Source organism: Thunnus albacares, chromosome 7, assembly GCF_914725855.1.
Source record: "Thunnus albacares chromosome 7, fThuAlb1.1, whole genome shotgun sequence".
NCBI classification, from domain to species: Eukaryota; Metazoa; Chordata; class Actinopteri; order Scombriformes; family Scombridae; genus Thunnus; species Thunnus albacares.
The window spans coordinates 21,748,409-21,766,230 of NC_058112.1; the positions used below are offsets into that span (position 1 = coordinate 21,748,409).

At 40.5% G+C, this 17,822-nt stretch overlaps 1 protein-coding gene across 1 annotated transcript; it reads right to left on the reverse strand.

The window, feature by feature from the left end:
* Positions 1-9,949: 9,949 nt before the first annotated feature.
* si:dkey-29p10.4 (E3 ubiquitin/ISG15 ligase TRIM25) lies at positions 9,950-15,925 on the reverse strand. The gene is made up of 7 exons (XM_044357505.1): positions 15,600-15,925; positions 13,227-14,158; positions 13,009-13,104; positions 12,126-12,374; positions 11,992-12,014; positions 11,183-11,337; positions 9,950-11,010 (listed from the first exon to the last, which is right to left on the reverse strand). Exons 1-7 carry the CDS (start codon positions 15,847-15,849, stop codon positions 10,466-10,468), a joined length of 2,250 nt encoding a protein of 749 aa, XP_044213440.1. The 5' UTR covers positions 15,850-15,925; the 3' UTR covers positions 9,950-10,465.
* Between the last annotated feature and the right edge of the window lie 1,897 nt (positions 15,926-17,822).

The window sequence follows — 17,822 nt, forward strand, 5'->3', positions numbered from 1 at the left end:
TTTTAAATAAATATGAGTCATAGCTTTACAATTCTTTTACTTGCCTGTTAAAAATAGTCGTAGCCAGGGGGTACCTCTACCTCCTCCAGGGCAGATCGTCAACTGCAGCTGTTAAAGGTTGCTAGGCGACAGGAGCAGCGCTTCGTGACCTAAGGGAAAGGGCGGGAACAGCTGGTGATTGAATGCTGCCATCCATTGCAAGTCAAAAGTCGATAGTTCCGAGTTGGTATTCCTGACTTCCAATCTAAATGTGTCTCAATGCATCTGCTCGGGAAAATATGGGTACCCACAGCAAATTGATGTTTGGAGGGCCATGTGCATGCAGGGTTTCATTCGACCCAAGACTACGGCAGCTGATTTACAAGATTAGCACCCTTTAAAAGAGATGGGAGGAGTGTAGGCTCACAAAGACTTCTATCAAGTACAAATCAACTGAATGGAAATGGAAATGGCAACTACAAAGTTGTTACAGCCTGTTTCACAACACAAACACTACATAAAGTAAAAATTGATGAGAAGGTCATTCTGCTTTCTGTTCACTGTGTGCGCTGCCATATTGCTGTGATATGTGTGTTGCTGTCAGCGAACTCACGCTAGATGGATCTTGCCCGAGTTTCCGACTTGGAATTCCGACTTGAATGACTATTCTATTGCACTTTGCTGTGTCAGAGGTGTTCTTTTTTTGAGTACAACACTCAGTTAGGCCTTCACAGTCTACAAAAGATATACCTATGTAGACCACGTCCTTTGAAGGATGCAGTGCCTGAATTGGGACAAAGTGGGTGAGTGATTTGAACATTGTATGTTATATTATTGCACAATCAAGCAACAGTTAACCACACATTCAACTCATCATCATTTTGGCAAAGGTTATACAACAATACACATGATGTTGAAGTAACCAAACTAGCCAAACTGAGTGTGTATCTTTTCCTTCACAGGGCCACCAACCTTCAATCGGTTCCAGCTGAGAGGCAATTACAATGTCTACAAAACACACATCATTAATACACATAACAATTTCAATAAAAAACATTTAACCCCTCACGTTTGTGCCTTATTTCCTTTACCAGTACTGTATACAAATTTATAGTACCACTCTATGCAATGTGCTACAAAATACTAGTAATGAAGATGACCTTCAGTGTATTTCAGTGGTAGTGCCCTGTATTGCAAATATATCACGAAAGACCATATCATAATGTATTGTGATATTGATCATTTGTCCCACTCCTAGAAATCAGAGATAATCACTTTGATGCTGGGTAAAATCTTACACTACGATTCATATCATCAAGCAACCGCTTGAACTGGTTGAACTGGTTGTGAAGTAGGAACTAAGTGTGCAGTAAAATGTGACAAATAAATTAGAAAGTCCAGCCTGCTGCCAGTGATAAAAGAGGAGGATTTAAAGTTCTTGGGCTGAATCTCTGGCAAGCTGAGAGATTAGAGCCGAGGCTGCGAGTGGGTCAACAGGGATGTCTTTGACAGGGTTCACACCTCAGCAAACACCATACAGCCTGCAGGCCCAGGAGGAAGAAAAATAACTGAAAGAAGGAATTTTCTTCGCACCACTAATAAATGTGCACGATTTATCTCAACTGCAACACAATGATGATGATGGACCTGCAGGGCAGCGTTTTGGCTCTGTGCAAGAAAAGATTGCTCCCTCAATAAATGACTTGAGTAAAAAATTGTATTGCTTCAACTCAAAAAGTAAATAAACTAAAATTCCAGCTCATAAAGAGCAGGTGAAGCAGAAGACCCTTTAAGTTTGCATCAGGTCATCTTGTGCCCTGATATCTAGCTGAGAAGGGCTTAGACAATCTCAGCTCATCAAAGATGTTCTCACGTATAGGCACACATTGATTTGTCTCATTTCCTGCTGACAGACCGGTTGATGCACTGATGAGAAGAGAGAGGGTGCAGAGGTCTGTATCTTACTTTCCTCTCCAAGAGGAGCTATGTAAAATGAGACCCAGCTGACACTCTTGAAGTCTCTGTGCTGTGTGGCGAAAATGCGACAACTCTCCAGGGATAAAGAAGGGCAGCCGACTTCTCTTACACTTCACTCTGCTCCCTCCAGTCCTTTATCTATGGATCAGGAGGCGTTCCCCTTTCAAGCACGCTAAAAGCTGAGGGCAAAGTCAATGTGATCAGCTCCTTCAAAGTGTTACTACAGTTATTTCAGGCCAGTGCTGACGTCAACCTCTCTTGTCCAAAGTATATTTGGGAAAAGAAATCTGAGTTTGTTTGAAATTAATATTCCCCAGTTTTCAAGTAAAATTAAACAAATACTTTTCCCTTTGTCTAAACTACACTAGTCAGGCAAAGTCGTGTTTACCTTTATTTTCACGATGCTAACAACACGGCTCCAGGGATGGTAATGTTGATGGTTGTTTAGTTGATCCAACACTTTGACCCAGACTGAAATCTCAACAACTATTTGATGGACTGCCATGAAATTTGGTACAAACATTCATGCCCCCCCCCCCTCTGGATCAATTGTATAACATTTGGTGATCTCTCAACATGATCCAGCACCATCGTCAGGTCATAATTTTAATTTGTACAATACTTTGGTTCATGACCAAATTCTTGCAAAAGTGATGAACATCTCCATCAGCCTCAGATGTACTTTGTGTTTAGTGCTAACAAGCAAATGCTAGCATGCTAAAACCTAAAACAAATCTAACATGGTGAAAATGGTAAACAGTATATCTGCTGAACACCAGCGTGTTAGCATTGTCATTGTGAGCATGTTAGCATGCTGATATTTAGCTCAATGCCTATATAGTACAGCCTTGACTGTACTATATAGGCATAGCTAGCTTGACTGTTTTATAGTGAAATGAACCAAAAAAACATAGGCTATGGTAAGTTGAACTTTTTTTGTTTCTGTTTAATTTGGAGTTTTTATTTCATTGTTTAGGCACAGCAGTATCCATCAGACACCAGACCATACCGCACCTGTACTGGAGGATAGAACACTCTTCTCTCTTACATCCGCACTTTGTGATTTAGGTTGTTAAGATGAGTGTTTAGTTTGATAAGTGCATGGTGAAGTGCATTATTTTTACATAAAATACCCGGCTTAATGCGTTGTTCAGGTACTCGTGGTACATCGATGGGCCAAACTTTTTGGCAAACTCCACCTACACACTCAACAAAGTAGGCTGAAAGAAAAACTACTTGATATGTCTGCAAAACTAAAATGACTGAAATGCATGAACATCATTGGTGTAGAGTTTGGTGTTGCTACTTTAGTCAGGGCCTACTTATCTTTTGTAGAGCATCCAGTAAAGTGATTTTTAGTCATGTTTCCAGTAAAATAAGGAGGCAAATGATAGGTGGCAATGAAGGGAAATGCGCTCCAAGTGCATTCAGATGTGACCAGCCCACTGCCCCAGGGACACGGACGTTATTCACATTTCGAGACTGAATTTGAGACATGAATAAATCACTCAAGTCAGCAAAAGCTCGGAGAAGACAAATTACATTGTGAGATGGTGAACTCTGGGAATTCATAATGGGCAAAAAGAAAGTTCAAGTAAAAAGGAGAGAAAAAGGGAGAGCATGCTTTATTTCTCAGATTTGGGGACTCATCAGAAGAGAGCACAGAACATATTTCAAGGTTTTCTCATACAATAAAAATGTCTGCCACAAAGCTCATTACAAAGACAGTGATAACACTCCATACAATAATGATTCATAGCTTTTGAGACTCCTGGACCAAAGATGCCCTGACTGCAACATGTACATTTATATTATTAGTGTTCATAAAAACAACGTCATGAATCATACTGAATATTTCCATCTAGGAACTCAAAAAGCAACATACCAATTACCCTGAAAACCACGAAGCCCCTATCTCCATCTATGACAGAAAAACATTCCAGACAGCTTAAAGTAGGCCCAGGAGGGAGCAAGAGGGAAATGAAAATGTTGGGTGATTACACCGAGGATGAAACACTTTTTCAACCAAAAAGGCTTGATTGCATTGGGCAGAGCTGATGGGTTGTTTCATTTCCCGGTCAAAACGGTGCTGTTTGGAAATGCCAAGCATTTTCTCCTTCACAATAGTTCAGTGTCTGTGCATCTGCTTGAGGTCAAGAGCTCTCCTGGCTGACATTTGGATGGTGTAGGGGGAAGACAAATGTGATGACACATCTCTCATAGTCACCATTAAGACTTAGATGTAGATGCATGTTAATTGCCTTGATTATGGTATTTCATCACCAACAATATAATACCCTGCGCAGTGAGGCAGGCACTTGCACTGATCCTGCTAAATGGATTATAAGTCTGCATGTTCTTCTTCCTGGCACTCTGCAAACATTATTAAACCAAATAAATGCAAAATAACCTGTGAGTGACTGTAGTCACATTAGCCATTAGTTTGATTATCACTCATTAACACTTGTGATTATTTTTAAGACTGGGCTCTTTCTTTTCAAGGATATGCTTTTACCCTGCTGTGACACCTATTCAAGCTTGAAATTAAACCTTTTTCAAATACAGAAAATGTCCTTCCATGATCTAAATATACAGAATGTGTATTTGTGTGGTTTGTGTGCGAGAAGTCCTTGATAATGAGGGTAACAGGAGTGCATGACAGAAATAATGAACTCTAGCATTGCCATAGTCATGTGATTTATAGCCAATACTGAACTAGTGAGACACTGGGGGACACTGCTAACCCTCACAGACATGATTAAGCTCATACAATATATGCGCACACAGTAACACTGTGTTCTTGGCTGTCACATTAATGGCCTATCAATAGTTTTTCAGCTGGGACATGTTTGTTACCCATCCACAAGTATCTTTGGCAACTGTGCTCTGAGCCTGAATATCAGCACAATGGAAAAAAAGACAAAACAATCAACTATCACCACAATGCAGTGAAGTTAAAAGATTCAAAACACAAGACAGCTCTGTTTTCTTGTGATTGTTGGATGAGCAACCTGCAACTTTGGTTCGAACAAGACTCAACCCAACAGGTGGATAGCAAAGAGATCGAGGGTCCCAGATGTCTGGAAAATGAAGTTGCAGGATGACTAGAGCCGAGAACCGGTTCAGTTAATCTCTGGAAATGCTGTTTGATTAAATCCTACTAAAGCCATGAGGATAGGAGCCAGAAAGTTTAGAAATAGGAACAGTTGGTTTGGAATAAAATCTAGGATTCTAGGATTAATTTAATGACAGTTTAATTAACTGTATCAGAATTTCCTTCATGAAATAAACCAAATACATCTGGCACTCCAAACAAAAGTGCAAATACTAGTTGCTGTAGATCTTCGAAGCATAATATAAAGGTTTTAAAACAAAGGCAATTATCAAGGGAATGAGAATGAGAGATGATAGACAAAGGCCATACAGGATCACAGGAAGTGACTTGTGTTGCTGTAAGCATATATGTAGACCTATGACTGCAGCAGTAGAGGGGCACCATGTAAGCATGAAAAGCATCTTCCAAGTAGTATGGAGCCTTTTACTTTTGCTGCCAAACCTTGTCAGCTATTTTGCCTTCATCAGGGCGATGTCTTAAGTTGTTACCAGTCTCCTTGCACAGTGTCTATTGATCAGTTACTAGACTTAAAGATGCAGCCTCATCCTTTAAATAAATATATAGGAGTTAAGAGGGTCTCTTTGTCAAAGAGAGCAGGGGAGATTTAGAGAAGTTAATCCTAAAGAGGGAGGCATTGTGACTTTCTAAATGTGGCACTTTAAGCCCAAGAGGCCATTTGTGTAGAATCCACTGAACAATAGGAAATTAAGTTAAAGGATGGATGTTTTAAGGTCAACCGTAGATTGACTTGACTTTGAAAATGAGACTGAAAGGGTGCAGAATTTGCTACTTCATTGAAAAATGGAGATTCAACATTATACATGTTTTGATTTTGACAGACTTACATTGAAGCTTACACTGGTGCATGCTCTGTAAGTTAGAAATTTTCAGGCAGTATAGGCAGCAGGGATTAAGTCAGAAAAGCATCAACCATACATCATGTAAGGCTTATCCTCTCATGAGAGAAAGAAACCCCCTCCCGCTAAGACACTGATTCCCAGCCACCTCTTGAGGCTCTGTCTGCCACTGACCCTGCACTCTGACCTTCCTGTGGAGGGGTCCAGTGAGAAGAGCAGAAGGACAGACAAATAAATAAATAATGCTAAACATGCTGCAGACATTCTGGGAGATGACAGATAAGTGGGTACAGTATGTGGGATGAAGGAGGAGGAGGAGGAAGAGGAGGAGGAGGAGGAGGAGGAGGAGGAGGAGGCAGAGACAGACAGGCACCATCGCTCACAACAGAGAGTGTCGAAATAGATGCTGCTGGTCTTTCCTCCTAATCTTAGCGCTGACATGTTAACAGTTGAAGGGCAACGCCATTAAAAACAGCCCGGGATACATGCAAACACAAATGAGAGGTATAATTGTCTGCCATTCAAATATTAAAACTGTGTATGATGCAGTAGAGATGCTTAATTCTCTACAGAATACATACTTTATGCAAGCAGTTGTACATTTCCACATTAAACTGTAATCACATGAGAGCGAACAGCCACACACAGAGACAAATGTGACACTTGGTTTAATCAAATTGGATTTTATCAATTCCGCCCCTGGATGATGGACAGACACAGAGATAGACTTGCTCATGAAAGTCATGAGGCGTTTTTTTCTGTACAACAGTCGAGAGTAAATTGATTTGCCTGGTGAAAGGTGAAGGAAAAGAATAGGTATGTCACTCAACAATAGGCCCATCACATATTCTGTCTCAGATTTCCGTGAACTGTGCCAAGCCTGGCAGGTGACTAGGTCACACACGTGAGACTCCCCGCTCACCTGAGCTCACCAACTGTTGCCATGCCAACAGAAGATATGGCCACAAGGCATGGCGTGTGTGTGTATTGACTGTGCCAACCGCTGGTAACACTTGTGTTGCGACAATCCGATGATGTTTCACAGAATAATATTTCACTATAAAAAAGAAACAATCAGAGGAATACAAATAACCAGCAATCGACTGAACAGAAACTGTGAAAACATTACAATGAAATTGTAAATCTACGTTTTTAGCATCAGTGACTCTCTACTTGTAGGCTTTAAAGGTGCCAACAGAAGGCAAAATACACTGTTTAAAATACACTCACTGTGTTTATTGAAGAAATGTGTCATCCAAATACAACATTATGGATCTTTTAGGTATTTTGAATAATTTTGGACAACAATGAATTTCATGTAGGCATAAGCTATATCACGCTTTGGTTAAACAGACAATACTTATAAGAGGGATGAAATCCTTTTCCACAGGATTGTTGATAATAAAAGAGGATAAAATAACAGCAGCCTTATTCTTTGACAGGGTATTACTTTTGTAAGAACAAAGAAAAAAAAAGAATAGACAAAACATCCTCTGCTGCTTCCATACTAACAGATATCTGATCCTCATTTTAGAGGAGTCTGTGGAAAATCCCCATGTGCAAACTTTAGGACTTAATTGCCAAAAAGTTTTTTGTAAAAAGGCTAGCAACCACTGTATATCTAAAAGACGATAGTGGCAGTAAAAATGTTTGTTTTGCATGAGCAGTTGCATCCACAGTATGTTCCCAGTTGACAAGCTGGTAAAGTGGACAGCAATCTGATTTCTGTTATACTGCTATGCCTTCTAATGAGTACAAACCCAAATTAGCATATATCCAATTACTTCATAGCTCAGGTTCCAGGCACCATTCAAAAGCTAGTGCAGTATGTTGTGGGGTCAGCTGAAATGATTTAAATGGAAAGTAAATGCTTGAAATAAACATTCTGTTGGGATTGCTACAAATAAATGAAACTAACTGTGTTTCTGGTTAATTAGTTTTTGGGGTAATTACCTATTGTTTGTTCTATATTAGCTGAAATCTCAAGTTGGTTGACTTAAATGTAACATTTTACACCCTGAGTGGCCTTATCGTGACTCAATTCAGCTGGTTTGACTGATCTTGATCCAGAAGGTAAAGGTAGACTCCGGGCAGATTTTCCCATGGAAGAATGCAAATTGAATTGGCTACTGTTCCCAGCCCAGGAGCAACTGCAATCTGTGCTGTGCAGTCACTCTTACTCTCACAAAAGGCTGAGAGAGGCTTTAATGTTCAGGGGCCTACAGCACATCAAATGTCAATATATACTGTATATTGACATATGAAAGTGAACTTGAAATTGCTTAACCTCTGAACAACCAAACACAAGCTCAACAACAAATAAAAAAAAACAAGAACAGAAGATGAGTGACATTTTGTTGGCATTAAGAAGACAATTTAAAAGGAAGGCTCGCTGCCTACCATCTGTTTGAAAATCTCTGGCCTCAGTAATTGATGATGATGATGAGAAGTAAAAGCATATTACCTAAGGGAGAGTGCTGGCTAGGAAAGCTTTGCAAATGACACCCACTTTGAAGCACTTACTGTACTGCTTCACTTTCAATCGACCGGAGAAGAAAGGCATTTCCTACATGAACAACACGAGATTAATGTAAGACTAGTCTCAATAGTTGGATAAAGTTAGACTCCTTTTAAAAAGACATTGATTGTAAAAGCAAACAGCACCCTCTGTTGCGTGGCTTATTCCTATTCTCTACTTGATGTCATGTTATTTGCTGTTGAAAACACCAGAAACGTGTGACCTTAATTCAGGTGGCTTTTCAGCTACAAGGCAAGGCCACATCCAGAGTAATTTATCATTGTACACTGCCATGCCACTGACATGGTAATTCAGGGATTTGATTCTTTGCATATCCCTCTGAGACACAAATACCGGAGTGCATTTCACCACAGCAGCCAGACGCAGTGAGGGGTATCTTTTTATGTGAGGACATTTTGACAAGAAGACACTTTGGCTGTTACCGTAAGGATATGGGAGACTCGTGGGATCATTAATGAAGACTTTGCCTCTCGATTTAGTGATGCCCCATTAGTAGCCAATAAAGCTGTCTAGAGTTTCTATACTTCATCGGGTACATTTTATTCCTTAATAACTATGTGACACATTGTTCCCTGCCAACATACTATACACCCTTAGCTCATTTAATTTAACAAGTCTGGAAAAGCTTGTAAGAGCCGGGCTGATTTTGAGTGCACCGGATGGACAGGGAGAGGAGAATTTAATCATCCTGACTGTTAAAGCCCCTCCTCTCCCTGTCTTGCATGCTGCTTTCATGTGTCAGCTGGGGGGAGAGAGTAAAAGAAAGCAAAATCCAGAGAGGGTTTTTGACTACCTTTGGATCACGTGGTTGCAAGTGTGAAATTGTTGCCATGGCTCAGCGGTGCACCTGCAAGGTTTCAAGTTTCTCATGTGTTTGAAATTGTGCCAAATGAAAGTCTGTCAGAAGAGGAAATAGACATTTTGGAGACTATTAGACTATGAAAAAAAATAATTGCAGGTGGTGATTAGATGTAGCTCCTTACGAAGCTCTATTCCCCTGAGCTCTCTTCTACAGGCTTTCATCCAGTCCCTTTCAATTATTGTACATTAACCACTGTAGATGCTGAGGATTTCAAGCTAGTCAATTAGCCAACAAGTTTGGATCAACCTAGATCCATGGCCAGCTGTCCCTGAGTCACTGGCATGCTAGCGCTCTACCAATCATCCAGAAACAGTTTATATAAACACCACTTTGATCCCACTAGATGACGTCAAGCGCAAAGAACCCCTCAACTCAGAATAAATGAGCCTGGGAGTTTGCAAGGAGGGCAATTTGGTAACAGTAGTGATGTGATGCTATAAGGAGTTTGTGCCAAAGGCAGTGTTTGTTGTCAGTAAAACTCACAAGCTGTGGGGTCAGTGTGAGTTCAAAGCACACCAACTGTCACCTGTTGAGGGGAAACACACTACCCACCCACCCACTCACACCTGTTTCTGTGTAAATGAAAAAGGGAAGTATCAAGGCAAGGATTAATGCAGGTCTTTAGATTTCTTTCAAATCTTTGACATTTTATTAGAAAGACAATGGCTCATCACAGGATAAACGAGATGTCGCAGAGATATAAAGAATACCTGAAAGATTTTTAAAATATAAAAAAATACAGTATTTCCTAAACCAATGTTTTATTGATCAACAGTGCTAACTTATCTCCTACGTAAAAACCTGCTCATTTGTTCATTGACTGAATTTAAAATTAAAAACATGTACAAGTTAAAATTCTGATATCAAAAAGGTGAAACAAGTGTGGAATGTTACATGTGTTGTGATCAGCAGTAAGGCATGGTACAATTCCAGTGCTATCAAATGATATAAAATCACATTTAAGGATTTTTGAAATATTAAACTGTATATAGTACATGACAAAACTATCATCCCCGAGAATTTTACAAAATTGACATGTTTTTAATAAAGCAATGATTTTCACATATAAAAAAGGCACAGCGCTTTGATGTATTCTGTATATTTGCAGCAAAACTGATGGGCCGCTATGCTGTGTATTATAACTGGAAGAGATCGCAGATGGCCAGCTGTGTTTTAGACACTGACAAGGCTGGGTAAAGCGGGTCAGTAAACCTGTGCTTGTAGGAATGCATTAAAGCTAGACTGCCCCCTGGTGTCACATTAAAGAATGATAAAATACCCTCCTCAAAGTCGAGGAACACTCCAACTCTCTGCAGCCCGTCTGCATCCACTGGCACCGTCACCTTGTTATGCAGAGCTTCCACCTTCCGTCTGTCACAGGCCAGGCACCAGGAGTACAGGTTGAAGCCCAGACGAGAGTTGTCCTTTTGGCCCTTCCTCTCTATCTGACCCTCACACAGCCCCACTTTCCAGCGGCCGTCATCCACAGACACGTTCACCTCCCAATACCAGCGACCCCCCTCCAGGGCATGTGAGGCCAGGACCTGTGGAAAGGAGCTGAATCGTGCCTCGTGCTCCGTGTAGACCTGCTGGACCTCGTTGTAGGTCACCCTCCTGTTGTTGTCAGACAGCTGCAGCTTGGGATGGGCTGTATCTGCATCCAAGACGGGGATGGTACCATCTGTGCACAGGAAAGGACATTTTTGAAAAGGACTTAGATGAGAAGATTAAGACTGACTGAATATGCCACCTTTGGGCCTTCAGAATGCATTTACCCCTTTGGTTTAATTAGCTGTGATTAATGAGTGAGATGAAAGTAAACAGGTGTTGGTATGAAAACTGTTTGTCCTTACAGAGCAGTCTGTAGAGGTCTCTGTCTTTGCTCGGCACAGTGATGACGACTGTGTCCAGCCGTTTCTCAGTCCACTTCTGCAGAAATTTCAGCCGGGCTTGATCCACTTCCTCTGGAGCTTCGAACTGATCCAAACAACTTCCCGTGTCACTAGCCCTGAGGAAAAAGAGCAGAGTAAGAAGAGAGAATAAGGCCGATATTACACCACAATAGGCTTCAGCTGTTTTTAGTCTGTCACTGTTTTTTTTTTGTTCTGGGCATAACATATCTAATACCAGAAAGGAGAATGTTCAGTATGTATGTGAGTAGTTCCATCCAGAAAAAAATGATTAAAAAGGTCAGTTACAACTTGTGGTATCAAGCAGATAGTTTTGTTATAACTTGGATTGGGTTTCAGATATTGCTGAGATTTCTACCTTTACCCCAATACAGTGAAGGTGAGTGGAACTACTACTACTGCTACTCAGGATGATCAACAGAACTAGAGCTGCAACTAATGATTATGTTCATTACTGATTGTTTTGTCTATGAAATGATAAAAAAATAGTAAAAAAAACCCATGGCATTCAGCTTATCAGAGGCCACGGTGTTGTTTTGTTGGGCCTAAAATGTTAAGATATTGAATTTAATGTCATATACAACAATAAAAGACAGTTCCTTGAAAAATGACTAATAATGACAAATTGATTTCATCAGTTTTATATAGGTCATCTACTGAAGCTATTGTTGGTAGTATAGTCAGCTATTGATATGTTCAACAAATCACCACTTTCCATACAACAAAGTAGAATTTGAAAGGAAATCACTTACAGTTGGGCCACCTTGCTGTATTCCTGTCATGTGAGAAGGAGAAAAAAAAAATTTTTTGTATTAGTTTTTATAAGTCAACCATATATATTATATTTTACCAACAAACAGGTTTTTCTCCGAGCATCCATACTCACCATAATGAAGGCCTGGTCTCGGATGTGTTTTTCACCCTTGGCATCAACCAGCGCCTCCAGGGTGTGCAGGCCTTGTTGGATGGATTGCAGAGAGCTCTGGAGGTGGCCGAGTTTCTCCTCCAGCCCCCCCAGAACCCTGCTCTCCTCCTTTGTCACACACTGAAGAGTCGATTGCTCCTCCTGCTCCAGGGCCTCCCTGATGGCTCCGTACTGCTGCTGCACCCCTGCTCGAGCCTCACTTAAAGCCACCTGGTGATAGAGGAGGGATATTTCCACACACAGACGCAATGTCAATCAATATCATGTAATATCAGGCTTGTCATTCTTAAAAAGCTGTTCTGATGGTTGAAGTCTCTGATGTCCAATCAGTGGTCCACCATGCAAAAAAAAGAATTAATTCAAAAATATGAGTTTGAGATTATGTTTTCTCAAGCTATATTAACTTCAAACCAACAGTGCTTGTGTATTTTATGAATCTACAATCTATCAAATGCATGTGTAATCATATACTCCACTCCACAAATAAAATTCAAAATGTACCGTTGAAATCCCCATATATCAACATAAAAATGAATGTTGAAATACAACTGTTATTGGGCATGTTTAAACAGATTCAATTCGTCTCTAATTAGAGGATTAATTGTAGGAGGACAAGTCTTCTTCCTACATGAAACAGTGTGAATGATACACAGTTGATCATATCTGCATACCAACAAAACTGAAATCTCAATAAATTGCTACAGCTCCATCATGTATACTATTACTTTTTTGGGTCAAAATATCCAGATTAGTCTGCACATCTGTCACACATAACACATCTTGTGATCCTAAGCAATTAACTAAGAAATTATTTTAGTGAGAACTGCATAGTTAAGTTTCTTACTCTGGAGGCTTCTTTTTGTTGAGTGAGCTCAGTCACCCTGATCTTCACTTGCTGCTCAGTCACCTGCAGTTGTCTGATCTCGTCTTTTAGATTACCCTGAGGAAAAATGTACACAAAAAAAAAAAACTCACTCACTGGCTACATTTACATCTGTCTTAGCTTTAACCAACATTACTGTGTGTCTACAACATGTATGGTGCTGTAAAGTCGACGCTTACCCTGAGCTCTCTCTCTGCCTCTCTGATGCTGACACAGACGTGGTCACGATGGGAACCTATGACTGTACACACAGTGCACACACACACTGCACACTGCCTGCAGTAGATGCGGTTCATCTCTTGATGCTCCTGGCACTTCCACAGAGAAATATCCTCCATGGGAGGAACCAGGGTGTGATTCTGGAACACAGGGGAGTCCAGGTGGGGACGCAGGTGCTCTGCACACATGGAGGCCCCGCATACCAGACAGGTCTTCACAGCAGGCTGATATACTGTTTTAGGGCAATAATGGCAGGGCAGAGGCCTGGTATTTTTGCTTTCCGGCCTTGCAAAGATGCCAACACGACTTGGGGGTCCTGAAGCAGCTACATGTGGCTTGATGACATGGTGTACAGGAGACTTATCTCTTCCTGGCGTTGAGACTCCAGGAAATGAATCAGAGTTGGCAGGTGAGGCAGGTTTATTTGGCGATGCATGAATTCCTGTCACTTGTGTGTCTTTCTTGGGTGTTGCAAGAGGAGGTGAATCACATATATCTACTTCATCAGAGCTGTCAGAGTCATTCAGTGCGACAACGTCTGATTTATGCTGGTTCTGCTGGGTTAAGATTTCTTGTGGCACATCACTTGCAGGTACTGCATTGCTGTCACTGGAGGATGGACCATCACCACACTCAGACTGTGTAGACTTTTGGGTCACTCCTTTCTTAGCTGTTTCCACACCGCTCGACTGCCCAGGTTCATGTGACAAGAGAATGGTGGGAGTCTCAGTGTCACTGGACCTCTCAGAAGCAGATTCCTTACTTGATCGTTTTCTGTCAGGTTGCTCTGACACAGGTGTGCTGGCCTTCCTCTTCCCGAGGAGTCGGCTGGTGAGTGAGGGCCTCCTCAGTGTTGAGTCGCATCTGTTTTGTTCATCGTTACTGGATGTGCCTTAAAATAAAAGAATACAAACAAGCAAACCTGGTCAAAGCACTTTTCCAGCAATACTTCACATAAACATCTGCAAGCTACCTTCTGCCCAGCACAGCTGCACTCAACTTCTGAGGCTTTCCACTTTCAGCAATTCAAGCGGTGAATTTCTTGCTTGTTTGCACTTCTGTCAGTTAAGATGAACTCAAGAAAGAACACTGTCATTGCTAGACCTCTATTAAAGCAGGCACATACTGCTTATTGATAAGGATGCAGCCTCCAATGTTTTATCTCACCAATACCTCAACTCAGCATATCAACCAATACCAAATACATTTTGGCTGCTGTGGCACTAAAAAAGGCCACCATGACTGAATGAATGTAACTAATAATGACTTGTATTTATGACATTGCTGAAGAAACTGTATATACTGTGGACTGCGGTCATGTTATAGCTAATACTTGATTCACTTAAGGTCAATATCAACACAGATACCGATTCAGCATATCTGATAAGTTCATCCCTACAATTACTGTTCAACTTAAAGCTATAATATGTAACTATTCTGCATTAAAATGTCTAAAAACGACTAGATCTATGTTAAATGCTTTGTTGAACTATGTCCTTACATTATCCCAAATGTTTTCAACAATTTTCAAACCCAGAGAAATCTGTAATTTTAATCAAGGTAACAGTCTGTTTCATTTGGTCAACTGTCAATGGCATCATACCCCCTCTACCAAGAGTATACACGCACAAGTTCTGGTTGTATAGTTGGCGATTTTTCTATGACCGACTAATCAACTTATCAGCAGCTCTAAAATATATAATGTGTAAAGGGTAAAGGTCTCAAAAACCATGATGTATACTAAATACAGTAAAACTGCATTGACACATAATTACTTATGAGCACATGTTATAAATAAATAAGTTAACTTAGACCGTTAACCTCACTGACTGGAGAACAAATAGACTAACAGTTAACTTACAGACTTTGGCCTCAAAAATGACTGTTAGGTTGACACTGTGAACCCTAAACAACAAGACGGTAAAATGACTAAAGAGCTCATGCTAAAAAAAGAAAGATGTGATTTCAGCTCTTATTGCGTGAAAACTTAGTGAAGTTAGATAAAGTGGCATTGAGGAAGCCACGTGTTATAGTTATGAAGCTAACGTTACAAACAGTTAATCAAGTAACGTTCTCCACAGAATGTAACGACAGCAGGCGTTAGCTGCAATTACCGTAATGACGGTATACAAAAATGACGTACAAGCCTGTTTTGACGCCTAATGGTGCCTAATGTAACATCTAATATGGACACCGCTAGCTTCATTAGCCAAGTGCCAGTTACAAATTCACTCATGTATTCGAGCACTTCACAAAGTTGTACGCTAAGGTCTCCGCTGTTTTAAACCGCCCGGCGGTTACACAAGGGTAGTTTAACGGTACGTTACCGTTACCTGCAGTGCTGCGAGGCTGAGCCCGTCGACTCGGGGTTGACGGCCGTATCAAACTGCTATCAAACGGCAGAGTCTGGTACACTGTTTTGCACCTCCACTCCGGACAGTGGTACGGCCCGTTTGGAGTAACGCTCCACAGGTCTCCAATGCACCGTTGGCAGAACCGGTGTTTACACTGGAGAGTGACAGGGTCCCGGGTCAGCTCTTGGCACAGGGGGCAGTTGGCCGGGGTATCCAACGATTGCCCCATCTTGTTCTGGCCGACGTTTGTAATCTGTTTCCGCGATGACAAGCAGCAGGCGCGGGGCGGAGCCAAACGTTTGAATCCCGCTCGCCCCTTCTTCTTCTTCTCTGGGGTTTAACGGCAGCTTGCATCCTTGGTATTGCATTACTGCCATCTTCCGGAGTCAGTCAACTCCTATAGTGCCCGGTTTGTCAGATTTTTCCTATCAATCTTGTTCTCCTAGGAAAACAGAGCAGACACTTCCTGCCCTTTCCACTCTCACCGTACTCCAGTATGCCTTTCAAACCTGCTCCTGTTGGGATTGTTCTCCTCATTCCCTCTATTGTGTCATTTCTTTCTGATGTATATTTCCTGCAATTAACAAGTACATTTTCTCCTGTTTCTGGTACCTGACAATTCTCACAAACTCCAGTTTGATGTTTCCGTATAATGTGGAGAGTCCCGTTCAGGTTATGGTGTCCTATTCTTAGTCTGGTCATTATTTCCAGCCCCCTCTACCTCTCCAAGTGGAGCAAGTCTTAAAAGTGCAGTCCATGCATGTATGATAAAACAATTCTAAGAGATTATAAATGGTAGACAAACTTATTTGACCATATCTTCACTTGTCCTTTAAAATAGCAATACCACGTGAAATACCATGTAAAATAACAAAAACAATTAAAGGTCATCCATTCTAAATTCTGCATTTTTTTTTAATTATTTATTAGTAATAATTGTATTTATTATTTTTATTATAAAAAGTAAACAGAAAGAAAAAAAACACAATTTACCTCCTTTTTGTTTTTTTTGTTTTTTGTTTTTGTTTGTTTGTTTGTTTTTACCAAATAAATACACTTGTCCAAACATATACCAAAGATATAGAGTACCAGTCAAAAGTTTGGACACACTTTCTCATTCAAGTGAATGGTAAGGTGTAGGTATGTGTCCAAACTTTTTACTGGTACCGTACATTTTTAGCAAAAAAAATATTTTACGCTGGGTGGTCCCTCTCAGAGTTTTATATAAGTCTATATTACATCATTGGATTATTACTATTTATGTGTTAAAAATCTAAGCAGAAATTTAATGTGGCTGATTGAGGTGGAGCTACTTTGAGCTATTTTTAAGACCCTGTGCACACATGATCCACCCCCACAGATGTTTTTTGCCTGATTAGACTTTTCTTCTTCTCAGGACTATGTGAACGTTTACAAACTGTGTTTGATATTTCTCTCACTCTATTATAGGGCGGCATACAACTATTATCAAATTAATCTTTTCTCAATCTTCGGTCTTTGGTCTATAAAAAATTAGAAAATCAGAACCCCCCAATTCAACTTTTTCCTAAAAACATTCTCCATGACTCATCACTCTGTTATGGGATAGTGCAATTATATATTTATGATAGATAAAATTATCAAATAGACTGAGGTTGGTTGAAGTCAAGGGTCTCTTTAATTCAAGCACAAACAACAGACACGGAAAGTACGCAGAGTCTCCGTGATGTCCATATGACTATCATATTGTTACCCTCAAGGCCCTGCCGTCAAATATATACATACATATAATCATACCTACTTATCTAATACATGGATTTTTCTATCAATTTACTAATTCTGATTTAAAAGAGAATTGCACAACTGTCCCTACCATAACGAGCCGACCAATCAACAATTAATCCACCAATAAACTCTCAAGTCAAAACACTGCAGTTATTTTATGCACTTATGCAGTTAAACTGAAATGAAGTTAGTCCTAAACTCACCCCCTGGATACCCCAAAGGTAAGTGCAATGAACCACACACATGCAAACAGCCACAAACCAGTCCTGGATAGTATCATGTGCTGATTTGAAAGGCTGAATGCTTTGAGTGCTATGGATCAAAATGATAAGCTTCTAACTAAATTCTTCTTTATTCAGCCATCTGAGCTGCAAAGAAATTGGTTGTCGCTGGTGTTATTTAAAGCATCAGATGGAATCAATATAAGCTGAAAGTGGT